A 24,045-nucleotide genomic window follows, 5' to 3' on the forward strand; every position below is an offset into this window, starting at 1 on the left:
CCGACTAAATCAATTTTATAAAACTAAATCACTAAAGTATCGGATTTTTAATTTTGTAAAATTGAGAAATTTTAATTTGGCAATTCACATGTATGTTACGTTAGTAAATTTATTAGACATTAATTTTTTCATCCATTTTGAGTGGTCTGACAACAACACAATTTTAAAGGCTAAAAAAATAAAAAATTAAATTAATACCTAAAATAAATTTTTGTAAAGTTAAAGGGTCAAATAAATCATTATGCCTTTTATAAATATGCTTACGTTAGTAATATGAGAAATTAACCACAATTGAATTACACTAGATTTTTTTTAAAGAAGGAATATATAATATTTTAAGGTTTAGGGTTTATATATTTGTATTTGCTATAATGTGTATATAAAGGTTTAAGGCTTTGCTTGGTACGAAAGAAAGAAAGAAAATTGGAAAAGATGAAAAACAGAAGGGGTGGAAAAGTAGAAGGATTGAAAATATAAATTTTCTTTCTATAGGTGTGTTTAGTAGAAAAGATGAAAAATAGAAAGAAAAAGTAATTTTTTTTGGCAACAAATAAAATGAAAAACCATTACAAGCTAATAGTAGCAGCACGATTAGATATCAGAAAGTGTTTGTCTAACTATATTTGATCATCAACCAATGAAAGAGCCACATGAAAAATTCAAGTACCAATAGGAGAGTCTTTCATTAGGTCAGCCAAAGTACCAGCGGCACAATTCGCTTCTCTTGGTATTTGCTTGAAGATCATTCTCCAATCGTATTTGCACAATTCTTGAATTCGTATCACTAAGTCTCATTTTGAACGCCTTTTGATATCATCATGGATACCTTTGATAGCTAGAGCACAATCAGTCTCAACAATAACATTTTCCCAATTCTCTACATCCATCTACCATGCTTATCACGTGCCACTATTGGTGAATAGGCAAGTCTCGAACTTGGATCAAATAATAACAATAGTTTAATAGATACTAGTGTAGTTCTTGACCTTCGCTTCATGTTGGGTTAATTATTTTTGGGCTAAATTATAGAGCTAAATTTTAAAAGTTACAATATGCTTCAAGTTTTTGTACTCTCTGCGTAATTGGAATATAGTCCTCATGCTTTTATTTTCAAGAATTTAGTCACTCTATTTTTTGAATTAAAAATTCAGCTTCAGTTATTGACACCATTAAAATTCTTTTGTTAAATTCACTGGTGTGACATTCTAAAATTAAAAAAAAAAATTCTTATTTAGTAGTAGTCATGTGACAAAAACTGTCATTATAATGATCCTAAATTTATCAGAGAATTTTAACAGTGTTAACAATTTTTAAAATTCACGTCAACATTTTAATCAAAATGAAGGATTTAGACTAATTAAAAACATTATAAACGTTGGGGATAAATCTTCAAACTATATATGAACTTTGGTTTTATGTGCAATTTTATATAAGAACTTGATTTTGTGTAATTTTATACATGTAATTTTGATTTAGTTAAATTCTCACAAACTATTAACACTATTATCGATATAGTATCATTTTGTGCTTACATATTACATACACAAATAATTATATTTATTCAATATAAAAATAAATTAATGTATTTTTTAAATGTATATAATTGAATCAAAATTAAAGTTTTATATATACATTTGAACTACAATCAAAGTTTTATGTGTATAATAACACCAAATTAAAGTTTCTGGAGAAAATTGTACATTCAATTAAAGTTCGTGTATAATTTTGATATTTGTCCCTAAACGTTGAGGTACCAAATTATGTCAAAAATTAAAGTATAAATATTGAGGGTAGTATAGGACAAAAAATTTGACCATTTTATCTAATCTAAAAAGTAGAGCCATTTTGTAGCACCTTCTTTCACCACGAGAGCAAAAACAGAGGAGAGGTAATGGGAATGGAAATGGTAACGTAGAGCAAAGAAGAGTCTCTCCAGTTCGGTCGCCCTGGGTTAATATGAGAAGAACTGGATGAGAACAGACAACGAATAGATTACCCGGAAACTGGAAACCAACGACTGAGATTTATGATAAAGAAGAGAAGGTATTTATTCCAGCGGAGGATCAAACATCTACTGTTTCAGAGAGTAGCATTAGCCCTTCTTCTCAAACTGATACGGAGGTAAAAAAATCAGCTCAATAACTAACTTACATTGATTATTTAGTTTTGCTTATCGATCCTATTTCATTTAAACCAGTAATTTATTGTTATGACGCATTGGGGGTTACGGAGGTTGAATGTGGAGGACTACAAGGATGGGGGGACCCTTTTGGAAAGATGTGATAAGCTGCTTCACAGCATTGCGGAGATGGCGGATGCTATGACCGAGTTGCAGCCGAGCCCGATCTTCGTACTCGATTCGTTGTTCTACAAAGAGGAATCATCTCCTTCCCCGTACTAGATTTTTCATTTGACTATGTTGACATATGTACTGCTGTACCTTAGCTCTAGGCCTGACTTTGCTGATTAGTCAAACAGAGTCTCCTTGAATAGCTTGAAGCTTTTCATATTGTCGTGTCCTTTTTATTGGTTTAATTAATTCATGATTAGTTTAATCGTTTTCTCTTTTGGTCGATTAACTGGAGGGAAAGAGAATCTAAATGGGGTTGGCGGTAAATTCACGTGGGATTGTTCACTTTGATATTTGATCGGAGGCGAATAAAGAGGGGCTGGCAGTGACTTGCTCTCATAAAATAGAAAATTTATATTTAAGTTATTGAATTTTTTTAAAATTTTAAATTAATAAATGTAAAATTATATTTTAGCTTACCTTAAAATTATATAAATTTAATTTAATATTTTAAAAATTATCAAGATATAGACTATAAAAAATTAAATTTTCATTCGACCTCCTTAAAAATTTGTTCTGACTTCACTCCTGTTTGACGGTGATGGAGGAAAAAGAGCATGGGTTAAAGAACGTGGCCAGCATTGTGGGTCTAACTCAAAAACAATAATTTTTACAACATTGTTGAGTAGTTTGCGAAAGGAAAATAAGAGAAGAACAAGAAGACAGGAGGAAGAGAAAATGAAAAAAAAAATATTATTTTCAAAAGGACTAAAAGAACAATTTTTCATTTTGTAATATAAAAGGCTAATATGTAGTGGCGCGAGGATGATATTTTTGGAGGGCCAAGTTAAAATTCGATGTACTACATACTAATCGACTTAAACATTAAACAATTGGTATTCCAACATACCAATAGATTTAAACATATAAACTATTAATTCAAAAAAAGAAACATTATTCTACCACAACAATCGATTTAAACACATAAACAGTCGATTTTTGGGAGAGGTATAGTATATATACAAAAGGAAAATTTTAAAAATCTTAAACCTTGGGCCTACTTATATTTTGGGAGGGTCATAGTATATCTACAAAGGGTTAAATTGTAAAAATTTTAAACCTTAGAGGGCAATAGTTCCCTGGGCCTTCTCTGCCACTGCTAATGTGGTAGGTCCAATCAGCTTCTCCTTAATGAGATAACGATTGAGCTATCATTTTGAGAATTTATTTTAACGACGATAATTAAATTAATAAAAGAATTTTAAAATGACCAAATTAGAAGTGATTTAGTAAAAATTATTACTTTTAGGGTAAAAGTTTTAAAATTTTAAATTTAGAAGACTGATCAATAAATATAAAAGAGTTAAAATTTAGATTTAATTTCATAAATAATTTTCCATTAATATCAAAATAATAAATTTATAATACTAATTTGCACATAAAATAAACTGAAGATGCTAATCTAGATTTTATTAATTTAATTTATTTTAAAGTTTAGAATTAAAAATTAAGATCGGATTTCAGGTTTCAAGCCCTCTTAAACATAATCTTGAATGGCACATCACTGAGAGCCAGACGCCTTACACCGGCATCGTCAATAAAAACACCCACGTCCCTACACATAACTTTGCAGAAATCACACACTGTTGGGCAGAAAACCAGCTTGTAATCATCTTCATGCTTCTCAATCTTAAACCAATTGTCGATAGTTTGACGACCAGGATTGCCTTCAACACCACCACTTGTCAGAAACCATTGCCGTGTTGAATCATCGAAATTGGCAAGCTTCCAGACGGTAGATTGGACACATATTGTAGCAGCAGAGAACTTGATGTTGTGGTCGGTGGAGACACGAATGACACCTTTCTTGATGTTAAAATGTGAAAAGGTTACTGGGAGACCGTTTGACACCTCCAGCTGCTCTTGAACAACATGGAGCGGGCAGGTCTCGTTTCTGGTGCTGGCGAGAGTCAGGCCACCTCCTCGACCACGGAAGACCGGAAGGATGTAATAGTCGTTGCCGGTGCGGAGCATTTTACCGGAGATGTCCAGCACTGGGTCAGGTGCGGCACTGCCGCTAGCGCATAGAATGAAAGAAAGTGCCAGGAAGAGTCCAGTACTCTTCATTGTTGTCGGTTTCTTTAAGATGTAGCGAGTGGATGTATATCCTATTAATTATATATTAAGATGAGTGGAATGGACATCATTGACGAGACGTGGGGCAGAATACATGGAGCTGGCTTTGTTTGACCAGCCAACCCATGAAGCCGAACCATCAATGTGGAATTGGGGATCAACCCTTTGGTATTGGATCCAACTTTGCACAATGTACATACAGATTTACAGCTTTGAATTGATGCATGGTGAGACTGCCCACGCAATCTTACCACCATTTCTTTATTATTGTATGATAGAAGCAGGCAAAGATCTGTATAACTAGTCTCTTACATATGAGGTAGATGTTTATTTTTTATTTTATTTTAAAAACATACACAAGTTTGATTTGATCATGTAGTCATAATTTGTGCAACCATGGTATCATCTAATCCTGCCTTCTAAATTATTAGATAAGACTGCAAAGTCATGCTAATAAAAATCAAACAAAATCAATTCATGATATAATTATATATCTAGAGATTTGGTCAAAACTTTACTCTAAGTTGAATTCATATTAGTTTTGAATTATCTATTCTTTTCTGTATATTTAAAGAGAATATTGTAAGCTTCCTATAACCTAATACATTAAGATTTCCAATGCCTTAAAAAGGAAAAAACATGGTTAGTGGCAGAGTTAGAAAATTTCGGGTTTATATTATATTCATATTATTTTAACATTTATATTGAGAAATATATTTGATTATTTAACTTTCAAATAATTTATTTAATTTGATTGATTTAAGATTCATGTTCAATTAATTAACAAAATTTCAAGTAAAAATAATTTTTAATAACATTTAATTCAAACTTTTATTATCTTTATTCATACTATTTAATCAAAATATTATTTAAACATTTTATTGGGTTGATATCACCTTTAATTAGGCCACCAACTCAGTTATGAAAATACAAAATATCATTTTAAAAAATTATAATTAATATTATTATGACACTTTTGTCTTTTGATACTTCTATATGATCTTTAAATAAACAATTATAAATTATAAATCTAATGGTCAAACACGTGTTCAATAGTATAAGAATACAAGTTATTTGCCACTTCACTTATATTCATTATTGAACAATTCCAAAAGAAAATATGTTTGACATAAAATATTCTCTTCACCTACATTGTGAATGTGAAAAAATCTAGTTATTTTATGTGATTAATTGAGTTGATATAATTTATCAACCAGGCCCCTCAACTCAGTAGGGAAATTACTACGGGGATGCTTGTCTTTTCTCTCTCTCTCTCTCTCACCAATCTTTTTTTATGAGGTGTGATCGGGTCGCCTTACGATTGATCGTTTTAATAAAGCGTTTTGATTTACTAAAATAATAATTTTGGTCTACGAAATTCAAGAAAATGGGTTCGGGAGTCGGTTACGTATGAGAAATGATTAACACCCTCGTAACGCTCAAAATTGGTACCTAGTTGATTAATTAATGTCTTAACGTTGAAAGTTGAAAACTCGAAACAGAATTTAAAATACAATCCCTTTTTATTAAAAAAAGTGCTTGAATAAATTGAAACGAGCATTAAAGGCCCTCTCGTCTCGAGATAACAAGATGTCACATCCCCTAAGTTAGGACACAACATTTGAATTCTCGAAAATAAGCTTGCCTTTTAATTTTTTTGAAATCTCACGTGTTTTAATTTAGAAGGATATTCGGTTATTTAGATCCAAAGAAAAATATCGAAACCCCGTAAGTTAGGGCCCGGCCTTCTCGAGTTTCTAAACATGGAATATTGCCTTTATTTTTTTATTTAAAATTTATGTGTTTTAAAAATTGAAAGGAAATTTGGCTATTTTAGGCTCGAAGAGAAAACTGAGACCCCGTAAGTTAGGGTACAATTTCTCGTTTCTCCAAAATGCGAAACATTGTCTATTTTCAAAAATTCCCTTTTTTACGAATTTAGGTAAAAATTAATGCAATATTTTAAAAAATAAAAATGATATGTGAACAAAACATTATGCCCATGAATAACAACAATATCAATATACTAATAAACAATTCATTTTTCATAATGGCAATATATGATACAACTTAATACCAATATTAACAATCAAAGGTGAATAAAATAAACAAAATGAACAACAACAATGATAATAATAATGACCAATAACAGTTAATAAATATAAATAAGACAAAAAACAAATAAATAAGTACATAAATAAATATAAGGAGAATGGTGTGTAAAAATATAGAAAATAAATAATCAAAGTAGAATATAAATGAAATTAAAGCCATAATTTGAAATAAAACATATATAAATAAAAATAATAGATAAAATAATAATAATGATAGTAATAATAGATAATATATATAAGTAAAAGGAAGATAAATAAATAAATTTTAATCATAAAAAAGTTGAAGAAATAAATATTAAATAAATAAAATATTAAATAAAACAGTTCTCTGAAACATAAAAAATAAAAGAAATTGAAGTTATAAAAGGTTAAGGATTAAATCTGGATTAGAGTGAACTTAGGTATATAAATTTAAAATAAATAAATACTAAATAAAATGTAAATGCAAAAAATAAAAAAGGCCTAAATTGAAAGTTAAATAGAATTTAAAAGGAAAAATCAGAATAAAAATAAAGTAGCAGACCCAAATTGTAATGCGCAGATAAGAAGGGGGATCAAATGGAAAATTATCCCCTGTCCCCAAAACGGTGTCATTCCATTAAGGGATTAAAATGAAATAAAATCAAAATTATCGGGCAAAATTAAAAGAAAAAATAAAAAGGAGTGAATTGAAACTGGTTGAAAAAACGAAGGGGCTGAATGCGCAAATATCCCCTCCGCTTAAAAATCATGCAGATCCTTTGGCTTGCGGGTCGGGTCACACGGGTTAGCCTTAAACGATGCCGTTTTGGCCTATGTGCACTGGCACCAAAACAACTCCGTTTTGTGCGCTTATAAAAGCTAAAAAAATTACAAAAAATTCATTTTCAGCCTTTAAAACCAAAAAATTTGAAAAACTCTCTCAACTCCTCTTTCCAATGCCCCCATGGCCAACCATACTCCGGTCACCGAACCACCGTGGTGGCTGAAAAAATAAAATAAAAAACCTTTTTTTTGTTTTTTGAGTCTTCGAACCCATTGGAAGTCGATTTTCATCAAAATCGACAAACCTCGGCCACCTACGGCGGCACGATTCGAGAACAACGGTAAGGTTTCGATTCTCTTCTTTTATTTTTTTTAAAAATAAACGAAATAAAAAAGGAATGAAAAGAAAAAATAAAAAATAAAAAACCACCTTTTAGAAAAGAATCTTTGTTCTGAATGCTGTTTTTGTATTTTGATTTCTATGTTGTGCGTAAAAAAAAAAAAGCCTAGTGATTCTTTTATAGGCAGATTACAAAATTTGTTTGTTTCTTTGTTGCTGTCGCGTTCTATTTTCTTTGGTTTGCAGGTACGGAGGCCATAGGCCAGCTGTGTACGGAGTCGATGTGGAGGCTGTGGCGAGGGCAGCGGCGCACCTAGCAGTTAGGTTTTTAGTCTTTGACTGAGAATGTTTTTGGTTTTGGGCCATTTGAGCCTACGGTTTTTTTTTTGCATTTTATAAATTGGGCTTGTAATGGACATTTGGATTGTTGATTTTGAATTTTTATTTTTGTTTATTTTGGTTTTTATTTTCTGTTTCTTTTTGGGTCTTTGGCCTGGGCCAAAAATGGCCTATTACACTCCTATTATTCACTCTAAATATTAGACATTTCTATTTTGGTCGCACCAAATTTATTTTTGTTAATTTTATCACCCCAAAATAAAAACTGATCACTCCACTATGAAAGTTTAATGGTCGGTTTTCACGTTGGTCATTCCAAAATTTTTCTTATAAATACACCGTTAGTCTTTTGTTACCATTTTACAGTTAAGTGATCAATTTGATCAATTTCTTTTTGAGTGATCAAAATAGGAAAGACCTCTATTTAAAGTGACTAAAAGTACAATTTACCCTTTTTTATAAAATCTAAAAATATAAGTATACATAGATGATTTAAACCTATAATTTTAATATATTAACTTTTTCTTTTCAACCACAACCTTATTTACATTTTTCTATCAATTTTTATAAATATATTTATCAGTTTATAAATAAATTTGTAATATAATTTTTTTTCACTGTCAAATTTGCTGCATTTCATAAGCAGTACCTAACAAGTAGTATGTTATATATATATATATATATATATATATATATATATATATTTCCTATAATGTTTCCCAAGATTTACATTATTGCGATATGTATTACATAGTATATAAAAGTGAGAATGTGTGTGGGGTAAATCAAGGAAAATAAGGTAGATGGGCGCAACAGCTTCAAGCCCTCTTAAACATGACCTTTAATGGTTCATCACTAATAGCCAGGCGCCTAGTTCCACCATCCATAAAAACACCCAATGCCCCACACACAGGTCTGCAGAAATTGCACACCGTCGGGCAGTAAACAAGCCTGTAGTCGTCTTCAAATTTTTGGATTTTAAACCAGTTGCTCAGAGTTTCACGCCCTGGGTTACCTTCAACTCCACCGGTTGTTACTATATACTTTTGTACCGATTCATCGAAGTGCAGTGTCCAGAGAGTGGTCTGGACACAAATTGAAGCAGCAGAGAACTTGATGTTTAGATCAGTGGATACACGTACAACGCCTTGAGTGACATTCACAGGTGAAAATGTTAATGGGAGACCATTTGACACCTCCTGCTGCTCTTGAACAACATCAAGTGGGCAGGTCTCGTTGCCAGTGCTGGCTAGAGTGAGGCCACCACCTCTACCGCGGATTACCGGCAAAATGTAGTAGTCAATGCCTGTTCGGAGCTCTTGACCTGAGATGTCAAGCACAGGATCAAATTCATCACTGGCTATTGTTGAGCCTAAAACATGGGAAGTAATTGCTAAAAATAAGGCAGTCTTCATTGTGTTTCTGTTAATTTATGCCTTGATATCCATTATGACAACGTATTTATAGAGCTAGTGGCCGTAGTTCAGAGGACTAATCAAAGATATTTAACAAGTTCGGCCAGAACGAGGTGCCTTTTTTGACCAGACTCCTTTTTTTTCAATGTCAATATAAGATTGGCTGATAGATATCTCTCAGAAATTAGGTCAACTGAAAACCCTTCGTTATTATGTTTTGATACAGATATATGAATATGCTCATTACGTGAAGATAATTTGTTGCTTGCACCAAAGATCCGGAAACCAAACTCTCTAAAAAGTCATGGATATTGGCCATGTTCAAATATGATAGCCACCGATTAATGGCTGTAATTTTTCTCATTTATCAACTTGTCTATGAAGAAAGATTACGAAGCTTTGTGAAGTTTTCAAAGTCATAGCTTCTTATCCTATAGGGATATATATGTTAAATTTAATCTTATGAAAAGTTCACGCCAACAAAATATTAATTAAATTTTTGACTTTGGGAAAAAATGGTAAATTTCCCATCATTAATCTCCTATATATCTACGACGAGAAAGGATTTGGGAAATTGTGTTAAAACTTGTGGTACAAGTAAGAAAAATTAAGACATGGAATAAAACAATTTTTACGATGGTACTTGATACTTTTTTTTAGGTATATTACTAAAATTGTTAAAATTTGTTGAAATAATATTGACGTGGCATTGAAACCAATGGTATTACTTTTTTCAGTGTTTTTGTCGGGTGTCGAGATGATTATGGCGTCTGGGAGAAAAAGTAATAGCACAAACTCGCAGGAATGCGTTACACACTTACACTTTTTGTTAACAATTTAGTGAAGAATGTAGTGGGCCAAATTTGCCCGACCCAAATAAATACCAAATAAATAAACCAAAAAAAACAACAATAAGTGTAAAACCCAAATAAAATTTAATGTCCTATTACAGTCCAAATTATTACAATATTCCACAGCCCAATGCCCCATAGTCCAAATACAAGGGCCCAATAACTGGAATAGACCCAAACGGCCCGAAAGTCAAGCTAAGTTTCAGCAAACCCTAGGGCAAAGGGGTCCTCGCGCCGCAGCCTTCACAAACAGCAACCACATCGCGCCACGCCCACCCTCCGTACGATGCCAGCGTCTCAGCAGCCAGCACAGCCCCGTACCCAAGCGGCACGCACCCTGTACCTGCAAAGAAAGGACGAATACACACAGCAAGAAAGAAACAAAAACGAGGAATATTGTATTTTCAATTTTTGATTATTTTTTTTCTTTTCTCTCCGGCTATAAAGCCAAAGGAGGGATCCATTGTAATTTTTGTATGCATATTTACGCATACAGAAGCAATAGGAAACAAAAAAAAAAAAAACAGAGCAAGGTGACTTTCTGCTTTGAACCTCTGAGATTATTACGTTTTTTTGATCTACTCCCTTCGATTTTCTTCTTATTTGTGTATTTAAATAAAAAGAAAAAGGGAATACGAGAACCTTACCTCGTTGCTAGGCCGTCGGTCCCCTTTCGCTCTGTCTTAATCGGAGTTAGAAGGGAGATCTGTGGCTAAAATCGGCCATACTTTGAAGCCCAGAGCACTGGTCACCGCATCTTGCGGAGGGTTGGTGTTTTTGAGAGAAAATGTGAAGTGTGGCTGCTGAAAAGGGGAAGGCTAGGGCATGGTTAGGGTTCGGCTGAAGGAAGGCAATGTTAGCCTTATAAGGGAACGAAAGGACGACGCCGTTTTGACCGATTTCTGGTGGTCCAAATACAACGTCGTATGGTGGCCTTCGCCCGATGACCCGACCTACGCATGATTAAGATCCGCGTGTTAGGTCTGGGAGGGACAATTGCATATTAAGCCCCTTCTGCTCGCACCATCATCCAATTGAACCCCTTTTACCCCCTTTCATTTTTTTTTTCTAATTTAATCCTAAGATTTGTACATAGTTCCAATTTAATCAATGATTAAGTGCTGCTTTTTAAAAACTCGGGGACAAATTCTGCTTTAGTCCTTGGACATTGGTGTACATCAAGCTTTTATCCTTAAAATTGTCTTGTGACTTTTTCTTCTATTCATGAATTATCCTTCCAGTTTTATTTTCACTTCGATTAAGTATATTTTCGCTATTCCAGCTCATACTTTCATTCTTTGCAATATTTTCTAATTTACTTGTCATTCGCCATGCAATATATTATCATGCAATATATTTTTAAATATACTTGTGTTTAAAATACTTTACATGCAATTTTTTTCAAACTTTCTTTCTTTCTATAATGTCTATTTCAAAAATTATATGTCTAGCCCTAGCTTTTTATACAAATTTGTCAACCTACATTTTATGTGCCCATCTATTAATCTTCATTTTAAAATAGTTTTATACCATGTTATGTCTTTGATTTGCATCTTGTTGGTATATTTAATATTAATCATCTTATTATGTCATGTATGTTATCGCTGCATATTATTTATTCATTGTTTCATACGGCCTTGTTAATTATTCTCCATGCATGGTTGAAATTGAGTTATATTTCCAAACTAGTTATGCTTATTCATTTAAGTTCTTGTAGTTGATTGTGTTATCTTCATTTTTCCATTGTCGTATTTTTATGCATACACATACTACCCCATTCATCGTTTTCCACTTGATTTTTGAAATGTGGTTTTATAAAACCCAAATTTTATGATCAATTTCGTCTTATTTCAAATCGAATTAATATGTTTTAAGCGAGTTTTATAATCATTCATTCAAAAATTATTTAAAATGAAGACGAGATTTGATATTTGGCAATTCGCGGAATCGTGCCCTAACGTGCTGGGTTGCAATTTCGCGTTTGCTCAAAATAATCGAATATCACTTCAAAATTTCACTCATGTCTTTTAAAAAATTCCCTTAAACGAAGACAATGTGTGATATTTGGCAATTCGCGGAATCGTGCCCTAACGTGATGGGTTGCTATTTCTCGTTTGCTTAAAATAATCAAATATCCCTGCAAAATTTCACTCGTATGTTCTAAAGGCGAGGCAATGTTCACTGTTTGGAATTTCGAGGAATCGTGCCCTACTGTGCTGGGTTTCGATTTTTTCGTTGGACCAAATAGTTGGGCATCCTTTTGTAATTTTCAAATTATAAACTCCAACTCGGGTTACAATTAAAAAGGAACCACATTCCACAAACACTTTTAATTTTAGACATAAGGACAGTATTTAATCGATTTGGTACCAATTTTGGGCGTAGTGGTGCTAATCCTTCCTCATACGTAACAGACTCCCGAGCCCGTTTTCTAAAATTTTCGTAGACCATAATCGATGTCTTAGTAAACCGAAAATGCTTTATTAAAATAACCAAATTCTTAGGTGATCCGATCACACCAAAATAAAGAGATCGGTGGCGATTCCATTTTCGTTTTTCAAAAAGTTGATCCCCATATTTTCATTAAATTTACAATTTTAAAATTTTAAAATATTTTGAAAAAGGGATGGTTTCGACAAAGAAGATGCTTTGGAAAGGGCTTTTTGCATTCTTTAGTTATCATGGAAGGATGTTGGATGCTTTTATCTCGAATAAACCTAGCGAAGACGGCCATAGGTTTCATTTTGTGGGATTTTTATACTGTCTTTTGGGTATTAGGGAGTCGATTAAGAGTGGTGTTGCAAAATTCAATGTTCGGAATTGTTTCTACAGAAGAAAGAGGGTGAGTGCTGAAGGGTTAGATAGGAAGGTCTCAAATGTGGAGCCTAGAGCTAGGGTCGAAGGTCAGAGGCCTCATCCTGTTAATGAATAGAAGAGTTATAATTACACTACATTGGGGAAAGATAAAGATAATGGCTTCCAAGCTTTCTCGCTTTGTTTTGGATGGTGAAAGGTTGAAGAAACAAGAAAAATTATGACTTTCCTTTTACTTTACCATTTTAACATATATTTATTATTTAATGATTATTTAACATATAAATTATAACATATATAAGCACAAATCGTCCAACCTCAATTAAAATGGCCTAATTCCCATACTAACCCTCGGTAAAATATTATTTAACCCTTTTAATTATTAAAAATTATTAGCGATTAATTTTTATGATTTTTATGATTTAGTTCTTGTACTTTAATTACTAACCATTCAATAAAATTATCAAACTAAAAATCAATATAACACTATATTAGACTCGCAAATATTAATTAATAATATTTATGGACTCGATAATTAAAAAACAAGATTCTGAAACCACCGTTTCCAACACCATTAAAAGACGGGTTGTTAGACCAATGTTTTTATTCTAAAAATTTGCCAACTCCTGGAAATAGACAAATATGACAATGAAATAATGCCTGAAGTTGTGGCCATTGTTTTAACCACAGAAACAACTACAAAATTTTTCTTTGCCTTCAAATGTGTCAACAAATCTTATAAGCAAAATAGCATGTTTGAAAAATATCATCAAATAAAAAATATGACTATCATTTTTAATCATATCAACAACATATATTAGGGAGGATGTACATAGCTAAGCGAAGATATACAATTTCTTGGCACTTCAATATTATTCAAAATCTTAGACCATAAACAAACATATCATGGGATATATAAAACATAAATTCGTACTTAAATATGAAAAAAGAAACAATGAGCATCATTATCAAGCATCTAACAATATCTTATTCTACTTTTTTTTTCATTGAGAATATTGAAGTCTCAAAATCTTCCAAAGATGCATAGAAAATCACATACCTGAATGTTGCACATCTAAGCTACTTGTCCTCCAATGAGATATTGAATACTATCGAGAAAGCTCGTACTAATAAAATGTTATAAAACTAAAGAGATATATTGTAGTAACAATAAAGATGAGAGAATACAAGACATAAGATGAGATGATTATCTTTTCTTTGAACTTGGATATCATAAGCTTATACGTGCCCTCTATTTATAAGGCTTCAACCACTATAGATTACAAATGCATAAATAAAAAATTTAATACACTCTATAAATTTCATGAGAGGTTTAGGAATTGAAAGGTCATCTACATAATTGTTTGGGATTATGATAGTTGAAAGGACATCCACTTATAGCGGCGAAGCTAGAAATTCTTTTTTAGGGGGCTAAAATTAAATTGTATATTTTTACGATAATAAAAATGTAATTTCACCATTTTAATAGTCTATATTTTTAGAATAATGTGATAGATAAAATACAAAATGAATAGATGAGTAATAATTAGAAGAGTAAAAAAGAGTTAATTCAAGAGGATGAAATATTAAAACATAAGTGTATCACATAACATTGCAGTAAGCATGAACATTATCATCACTAAAGAGATGAACTGTTTGATCAGGAACAGTTGTGTAAGGTTGGTGTGGGAAATAGCCATGCACGCTTTCGTTAAATCCATGCCTGTAATAGTTATAAGAAGATGTATATGTAGATTCATCCAAATACTGGGAAGCATAAGGATAGTATTCGGTGTCGTATGGGAACGGCCAAAACTCGGCTTTCCTTCCAGTTCTCCTCACTACTTTAAGCACTTTCGTCTCCTCCACATATCCTCTCACTGTTACCTTCTGCTTATCCATGTCGATTTCCAAGCTGTCTACTCCTGCATTCATTTCATTTTCCTTTACAAACACTAACAGATGAAAATGGATGCTAGAAGTATATATTGGAGGAAAAGAATGAAGTCTTGCCATCTATTTTTGAGATTGCTCTTCGTATCCTCTTTTCGCATCCTTCACAATCCATGTGTACCGCAAGCTCAACAATCTATATATGAAAAGAAATACAATGAAAAATCTAGAAATCAATATATACATGTAGGAGCAGTAGAGCATGCACTTACAGACATGGCATTGGAATATTTTGTCTTTCCATTGAACCAACCTAACATTTTATCCTAGAAATATCTTTGTCTTAAAGCTGTAATACATGTGTCTTGTGCTGGCAGATTATTTAAGTAGTGAACATGGCTTCCCTGTGAAGCTAAATACAGCTGCAAAATGTCCCATATTGGTTGATTTTTAGCCCTCCATTTCTTCTTCTTACAATATTATATGGTCTGGTAATATCCAAGCTCACATCTACAGAATACTGGCTCAATTTAGTGGATAAATGAAAGAGAATATCAACATGGCCATTAGCCTATAACTTGAACTGATGGCAATGGGAATCAATCCTGGGTTTGATTCTTTCATTTTCTAGGATGCTTTTGTTTCCTCCTCAAAAGGAACACATGCTATACTAAAAAGAGCATGCATTCTCAGGTAAAAGATGGAGAATAACATGTTTATTCCCTTTGAAAAAAATGTAATAAAGCTCAGTCAAACAAATGGATGCCATGGTCCCTCGTTATTTCTTCATGCATGAAACAATATCAAATAGAATTACAATATCCATCCAATTAGGATCTTAAAAAATACATAAAATCCAAACATAGATGAAATCAAACGGCGGTCATGTTTCAGTGAATGAAGCAAACGAAAGAATGTAAGAATCAGGCACAAAATATCATATCATGCAATTCAAGTTATGATTTCTAACCGCTTTATTTGTTTTTTCAGCTTCGTCTTTGGATACGTAATGAACTCACTAATGCAAACATTTTAATTCTTCTAACCAAAATGGAATTAATTCCATATCTTACGATATTTTAGATCTATAGAATACTTCAAAATAAAAATAAAAACGAAGCAAGTTGAGCAGCTAAATTTGTGCAAAGAATATTATAAGAAAGCAATAGTCATTGGAGGCTTTTATTTAAATAATCTAAAAAATTAATTAATTACAAAAACAATTCAAGAGAAGATTTATATATGAAAATTATTTGAAATTTATAGTAATCGTCGGTACCACTTGACACATCGACAACATCATCTCTCATTATTACCCAATCATCAATTTTTTTTTAAAAAAGAAAATTTTTGGAGTCGACACTGTGTCAAGTGACATCTGTATGTATTTCTTGAAAAACTTTTTAAAAAATACAAATATTTATGATGGAGAAAAACTTTTAATAGGTGCCACGGTGTGTTAGGTAAAAAATATTTAATAACAAAAATATTAAATAATTCTTTTGGATTATTTTAGGTAAAATTCCCATTAAATATTTTTGCCATCAACTTTAAAATAAATATAGTGAAAGCTGACTGTTAAAATTTAGTTTTCATTAAAATTCCTATTAAATATTTTTTAAAAAAGTTATTATCAACTTTAAAATTCTCATTAAATATATATATTTTAAAATTACAATCTTGGGTGGCGTATTTTTAATGTTTCTATTTTTGGTTCAAATTCTCACTAAAAATCTCATAATTTTTCTTTCGCACTTAGTAGCTATTGATGTAAACATTTACGGCAGCCTTTCGTTCTGATTTCGACACCAAAAAAGAGATTTTTTCTTTTTCGTTAATTTCTACGGTTCAAATATCCCAATAGCTGGTTCTAAATCTTCTGAAACAAACGACCAAAGCTTCGAACAACTCTTTCTTCGATCTCTGTTTTGCACCAACGAATCATCGTCAGTCGAAGATATATTGTTCCACGGTTAAACATGCCACCTCACAATTCGGATCACTGAATGGAGTCATGGGCTTCCACCCTTAACACCCTATAATTTTTTTTTGATTTTTTTTTTCATTTCAGACCACTTTTTTAAAAATTTATATATAATTGTGCTACCTGACCATTGGTAGCACCCATTAAATATATATATATGTTCTCCACCGTGAATACCCGTATCTGTTATGAATATTTCAAAAATTACATATAGGTGTCACTTGACACAATGAGGACACGATTTTTTTTAAACCGATAGTTAGATCATAATAAGGGATTAGTGTTGCTAATGTGTCAAGCAGCACCGACGATTACTGTAGATTTCAAGATATATTCGAATATAATGTTTCTTTTGGATTACTTTCATAATTAATTAATTTTTTAGGTTATTTAAAAAAAACCGTCATTGGATGTGCAGCAGCTCTCTCCCCACCTCTGCCGCCCTCAGTTCTACTCGACTAGCAACTATTTCATCGGTCCCCCAAGGCCACCGCACAAATACCACTGCATTACCCAACCATTCTGTTTCTGCCAAAAAGTGGGCAACCCTTTGCGATGATGATGTTGGAAAACGCCATCGCATAGCTTACCTACTAGGAATCACATCCTTTACAATTGATAGGATACAATAGTTTGTTTATCATTTAACAATGAAGATCATGAAAGACTGCAAAAGCAGAACCACAGACCACTTGCATCATCCATAAGTTATATTTTGCACTCAAAAAGTTTATGTATATGTCAACCACTCTCTCTTTGAAGCCCAGTTGTGCTGCTACATTCTAATTCAGAGTCGGGATAAGGCAAGGCAATGTCAACATGTAAACCATAGAGGATGATGTGATAGGAGGATTGATGCCTAGCAGACATGGGCTACTGACGTGCTATTATTTTAAAGCCTAGAAAGCAATAAGGAACAAAATAATAGTATAATTCCATGAAAATCAGAACATAATTCTTGGGTATATTATTGTAAAATTCCATGAAATTGGTAATCAAAATGATTCTCTGCAAGATTAATACACAGAGAACCGACAAGCATACTAGATATAATATATATTTATCCAAAGGTTACATCGAGTGATATCCAGAAATTCTCCCAAAAGCTAAAACTACAGGAAACCTTGCTCAGTCACCCATATATTATATGTGTGCACAGTTGACAACACTAATGCTTGCTTTAGTGTAATTACGTAAACTCTATTGACTAAATTATTAATAAAATTTTTATTTTAATCACTTAATTAAAAAAATTACAATTTAATTCTATCTATAATATAATTGGCTTGTCATAAAGGCAAGACAAATTCTCACTTAATAATATTAAATAATTTCTCAAAATAAATTTTATATTTAATTTTATCTATAATCTAAATAAATATTTGATATATGTTATTTATTTCACTAAGTAACTTTAATCTTAAAACAAACATTACATTAACTTATCCCACAACGCTAGCCAAATAATTTTTCTTTTTTGTTCTATTTCTATTTGAAAAATTAGAGAATACTATTTTTTCTCTTCTTTCAGCCGATCTTTGTAAGAGTGAGCGAAATTGAATTTTTTTTGAAAAATAAAAAAAAAGTTTTGAATTTCAAGTTAATCAAATCTAAGTTGTTCGAGTTATTCGAGTCAACTTGAATGAGCAATTCGATCTTCGAGTTTGAGTCAAGTTAAATTTTACAATTTGAATTATTGAAATAATTCGAATAACATATTGGTGTAAATACTCCTTTGGTCCTTCTCAATTTTAAAATAAGCAAATTGGTCTCTCTCAACGAAAATTACAAAATAATTCAAAATAATTTTCAAAATTCAAAATAATTTATAAAATTGAAAATATTTATAAAAATTCTAAAAATTCTAAAATTAAAGAAAGTTTAAATTTTAGAAATTTTCTAAAATAATAATTTTTGAACTTAAATAAGTTAATTAATTATTCAAGCCAATCGTACTAAAACATCTTATTTTTATCATTATTTTGCTTTGAATTCTTTTTTCAAATTTATATGTGTTTTAACATGGAATTAGTTATATTATAGCAAGATTTTAATTTAACTTCAATAATTTCACTCAACTTAATTCGAAAAAATTTCAAATGGAGTTAGGATGATAAAATATGGCTCGTCAACTCGATTAACTCAATATTTTCACTCGATTCAACTCGTTTCGATTGAACGCTCACCGCTACATCTTTGAGTAGAAACACTGGAGATAAGTATTAAGTATTAGATTAACATTCATGTTCTCAATTTTTATTTGTTCTGTTAGTTTCATTTTTCATTGTTATTTTCTCTTAAATTGATACTTATAATTTTTTTTATCTTAAGTTAGTATTCGAATTTTCATTCTTTCTATATAAGTACTTCTTTGTAACGCTATTATACATTACACAATTTACCATTTCTACTTTGATACCAATTCATTTTCATTCATCCACACATCACATGTACATGTCAAATTCTTCTCAACTTCAACAATCTCAAAACATAACATATATACAATACCATCTGGCCATATCAAGTTTACCATTATTAATCTATATATCAACATGATCATATCATATACAAAACCGATTCACAACTAGGTACATGCCTCATATCAAAATGTTAAAGAAACTATACAAATATTGTTGAGTTAAAAGCTATGGATTGGATGCTGAGTTACTTCTCGAGACTTCGAGATCCACCTAAGGGTGGGTTTGGATGGGCGATTGAGAATGGTGCGATTCGTTTAGCTTACTTTTTATCGCACACTACAATATCTAATATCACCACCACCGTTGTTTTTACATTAACCACAGGCACCACTTATTTAAACTCACCCTAAACCTGCGTACAGAATAAACAAATTGTATGTTGAACGATAAAACTCAATGGTAGTTTCATTATTCAAGTCATATAATTGAAAACATTAACATGATTAGAATGAGAACAAGCATGTTTAAGTTGCAACCATTGAATATCATTTATCCATGTCACATATATATATACATATATGAAAAAAGGGTAAATCATTTCACAGAAGAAAGCGACTTTTTGCGTTCCTTTAACCAATTTCATTTTCTTGAACCAAACACAGAAAATTTTAAAAAATATTTTTCAAAAAATAAAGTTAAGAAATAAACAAACCCTAAAATTTTAAAATCCAAATTTCAATTACCAAATGCTACCTAAAATAATATTGGATCCAACCTAAAATGTTAAACTTCAAAATTTTAATACAATACCTAAGCTATTATAAGGACTCAATTTCCAAAGAGAAGTAAAACTTTATCATTTCATCCAGATTTGAAATAGTCCGGACTTAAATATAATTTGTATCTGAAAAGGATCAAACTGGAAATGGTTTGAACCTGGCATAACTCCTACTTGAATTGAACCTAAGCTGAAATCAATTAAAATCCGAACTGATCCAAATACAAAATCAATTTGACCGGAATCTGTCCAAACCCATCCTTTGGCCACATCTACTGAATACCGATCGCCGGGATTCCTTTTGAAGCTTCTTAGGAAGGGCTTTTTGAGCTCTTGTAAAGCATTCATCAATTCAAACACAGCCTTCTTATTCTTCAATGTCTCTGCAATTGTTGCAATGGCAATTGGCAGTTCTGCACATCTTTGGGCCACTTCATTTGTTGTACAATACAAGTCATATCCTTCAACAATATCACCACCCATGATTTTAAACAGGTTCCATGCTGCTTCTTGATTGAAAATCTTGATGGCAAAAGGTCTTTGAACACCCATGGAGGATAAAACATTGAAGTTTCTAGATGTCAACAAGATCTTGCATCCCATGTTTTTACCACCAGATGGAATTCCAAGAGCTCCCAAATCCAATGACACCCAAATATCATCCAAAATTATAAGATATCAAAGTTAAGGTCGCTCTGGATTTTCTCAATGTTGGGAGATTGTGATATAGTGACAACGACCACCTTATCAAACAACTCCAACTTGGCAAGTCGAGCAACTTCTTTGACAAATATCGCCATGGGCTGTCTACGAGCTCCATACACCCCAACTATGGTGGAATCATCATTTTCAAGGCCTCCATGACTCTTTTTAAGGCACCTGTTGTTGAACCATTGGCAGGTCTGGGAGCAGGACGGTACGGAACGCTATCGAATCGGCCTTTCTCCAAGAGTTGAACAATGGCGTCGGCCTCTTTCTCTGCTGTCTTGCTGAGCAGGTAACGAGACTTGAAGTTGGGGCAGAGTCCGATCAAACACTTTTCATTTGCTTTCTCTTCATCTTTCTTTAACTTGGTTTCAGCCATCTCAGAGATCTTGTGATCAACCATGGTCAACCATTTGTCCACGTCGTTGTAAATCTTCCAGCCTTGGCGTTTGGCAGCATCAACGGATTGCTGGACTCTCTGTCTTGCATCTTTCAGGTCGTTCACTCCCTCCCTGAGATTCTCAAGATTGGTTTTGTAGTTTAGGAAGTAAGTCATCTCTTGTTTGATGAGATCAAATGCCAACTCCCCAGCTTTTCCACCAATCGAAGCAATAACAGCTTCCATTTCTTTGTCACTCTTTCTCAACTTCTGCTAAAGTAAAGATGGCTCTGTTTGTTTTCTAGATAACCAATACATTCAAGTGAACAAGAGACTAGTTGTCTTGTAAAATATGACTATAGAAATGGTCAATGGTTAATAAATTATAGTAATTTATTCTTTTTTTTCCCCAGAGATGAGCTGTAGATTCTTCTCTCCTACTCACACTGACCGATGGTGCGTGTGAAAAGCTGAAAGTTGCAGACGTGCTTTTTGACTTAAATATTTTTTTGGGTGCAAAGGCAAGAAAACAATTAAGGCGAAGTAAAGCAGTTGTAGCTGTTAACATTATGATTAATGGTAGACAATTTTAATGGCAAACAATTTAAAGTGGTGCAAGTTCAGCACCCTAAAGTTGATTTTGAAAAAGTGGTATGGGATAATTTTTTTTTGGTCTTTGAGATAATGGGCTATTTATTGTTTGGTCCTTGAACCTCAACTATAAATAGGCCTTCTCATTTCTCATTTCAATTCATCCCAACCAATCTTTCTCTCTTAGTTTTCTCTCTTCTCCCATTTGAGAATTCTTAAGGAATTCTATTTGTTTGTAATATTTTGGAGATAGTAAAGTTATCATCCGGTGTTAGTGCCCGGGACGTAGGTATAATTTATCGAACCTCGTTAAAATTCTTGTGTTCTTTCTTGTCCTATTTTTCTTTCAATATTTGAGGTATAATAGTAGTATTTAATTGTACTATTAAATTACGATAGAAGGAATATTCGACTAAGGAAAGACTTGGTATTTAAGAGATCCTTGTGATCCACCTCTCTTCCCAGGAATTGAACTTTGTGTGATTTTTAGTATAATAATTTACACGCTTCCAACCCTATTGGAACAACAAGTGGTATCAAGAGCCGAAGGTTAATCGTAGTATGCTCTGTGGTTGCGCTTTAAACCGATCTTCCACATCGTAAAAGATTTCCTTAGGTATATTGAAAGATTATGGAGAAAAGCGGATTCGGTGTAGGAGCTTCAACATCGTCCATGTGGACAAGACCGACAATTGCAAATGCAAGATTGGCCGTGAAAATCTTTGATGGCACGGGCCATTTTGGTATGTGGCAAAGTGAGGTTCTAGATGCCCTTTTTCAAGCAGGTCTAGACATTGCCATTGATGAAGAGAAACCGGATGATGTACAGGAGAAAGATTGGAAGGCGATCAATCGGTTGGCATGTGGCACAATTCGATCATGCCTTTCTCGAGAGCAGAGGTATGCTTTTTCAAAGGAGACTTCTGCAAATAAGTTGTGGGTGGCACTTGAAGAAATTTTTTTTGAAGAAAAACAGTCAAAATAAACTCCACTTGAAGAAAAGACATTTCGCTTCACTTACGTCCCAGTACCACAATGAATGATCACATCACCAAATTTAATCGGTTAGTCACCGATTTGCTAAATATGGATGAGACATTCAAAGATGAAGATTTGGCTTTGATCTTTGTTGGGGTCACTTCACGAGGAGTTTGAGTTCCTAGAAACTACTCTACTTCATGGCAGAGTGATATATCTCGAGCGAAGTGCATGCGGCCTTATCTGATTATGAAGAGAAAGAAGGACAAACAGAAAAACTCAATCAGAGATACAGAAGCTTTAGTAGTCCGAGGTCGTTCATACACTCGGAAGAAAACTCAAAAGGGGAGATCAAAGTCAAAGTTCAGACTCGGGAAAGATGAATGTGCCTTTTGTCATGAGAAAGGCCATTGGAAGAAAAATTGTCCAAAGCTGAAGAATAAGGGAAAAGCTGCTGTAGATGCTTGTGTTGCAAAGCATGATACCAGTGACTCTGAATTATCACTGGTTGCATCATCATCGTCGTTCCATTCAGATGAGTGGATATTGGATTCGGGTTGTACCTATCATATGTCCCCTAACCGGGAGTGGTTCTCTGATTTAGTAGAACTAAATGGAGGAGTTGTTTATATGGGCAATGACAATGCCTGTAAAACTGTTGGGATAGGTTCAATCCAATTAAAGAATCAAGATGGATCAACCAGAGTTCTAACTGATGTTCGGTACGTGCCCAGTTTGAAGAAAAATCTCATCTCATTGGGAGCCTTGGAATCCAATGGTTCAGTTGTTAATATGAGAGATGGGGTTTTGAAAGTGACATCTGGCGACTTGTGATATTGAAGGGCATCGGAAAAATAACTTGTATTACTACCAAGGTAGTACAGTTATTGGAGCGATCATTGCGACTTCCCAGCAACAAAGAATTGGACTCAATGCAGTTGTGGCATATGAAGTTGGGACATGCCAGCGAAAAATCCTTGCAAATTCTGGCAAAGCAAGGATTGTTGAAAGGTGCAAAGGCTTGCAAATTAAAATTTTGCGAGCATTGTGTTCTGGGAAAGCAAAAGAGAGTGAAATTCGGCACTGCTATCCATAATACAAAAGGTATTTTGGAATATGTTCACTCAGATGTGTGGGGGCCTTCCAAAACACTTTCGTTGGGAGGAAAACACTACTTTGTTACTTTTGTTGATGACTTTTCCAGAAAAGTTTGGGTGTATACCATGAAAACCTAAGATGAAGTGCTTGGAGTTTTTCTTAAATGGAAAACTATG

The 24,045-nt window shown here is 32.8% G+C and overlaps 3 protein-coding genes and 1 long non-coding RNA gene across 4 annotated transcripts; all 4 read right to left on the reverse strand.

Moving 5' to 3' along the window:
• Positions 1–3,665: 3,665 nt before the first annotated feature.
• LOC108459681 (kunitz trypsin inhibitor 5-like) lies at positions 3,666–4,460 on the reverse strand. Its single transcript, XM_017759081.2, has one exon. It carries the CDS (start codon positions 4,415–4,417, stop codon positions 3,818–3,820), a length of 600 nt encoding a protein of 199 aa, XP_017614570.1. The 5' UTR covers positions 4,418–4,460; the 3' UTR covers positions 3,666–3,817.
• Positions 4,461–8,666: 4,206 nt separating this feature from the next.
• Positions 8,667–9,437, reverse strand: LOC108459235 (kunitz trypsin inhibitor 5-like). Its single transcript, XM_017758583.2, has one exon. The coding sequence runs from the start codon at positions 9,376–9,378 to the stop codon at positions 8,782–8,784; it is 597 nt and encodes a 198-aa protein (XP_017614072.1). The 5' UTR covers positions 9,379–9,437; the 3' UTR covers positions 8,667–8,781.
• An 853-nt stretch (positions 9,438–10,290) lies between these two features.
• Positions 10,291–11,061, reverse strand: LOC128291466 (uncharacterized). Its single transcript, XR_008281258.1, has 2 exons — positions 10,877–11,061; positions 10,291–10,572 (listed from the first exon to the last, which is right to left on the reverse strand). It is a non-coding gene; the product is annotated as an uncharacterized LOC128291466 (long non-coding RNA).
• Positions 11,062–14,608: 3,547 nt separating this feature from the next.
• On the reverse strand, positions 14,609–15,469 carry LOC108460111 (heavy metal-associated isoprenylated plant protein 45). Its single transcript, XM_017759480.2, has 3 exons — positions 15,209–15,469; positions 15,057–15,132; positions 14,609–14,968 (listed from the first exon to the last, which is right to left on the reverse strand). Exons 1-3 carry the CDS (start codon positions 15,254–15,256, stop codon positions 14,646–14,648), a joined length of 447 nt encoding a protein of 148 aa, XP_017614969.1. The 5' UTR covers positions 15,257–15,469; the 3' UTR covers positions 14,609–14,645.
• Positions 15,470–24,045: the final 8,576 nt, after the last annotated feature.

Source organism: Gossypium arboreum, chromosome 4, assembly GCF_025698485.1.
Source record: "Gossypium arboreum isolate Shixiya-1 chromosome 4, ASM2569848v2, whole genome shotgun sequence".
Taxonomy (NCBI): Eukaryota; Viridiplantae; Streptophyta; class Magnoliopsida; order Malvales; family Malvaceae; genus Gossypium; species Gossypium arboreum.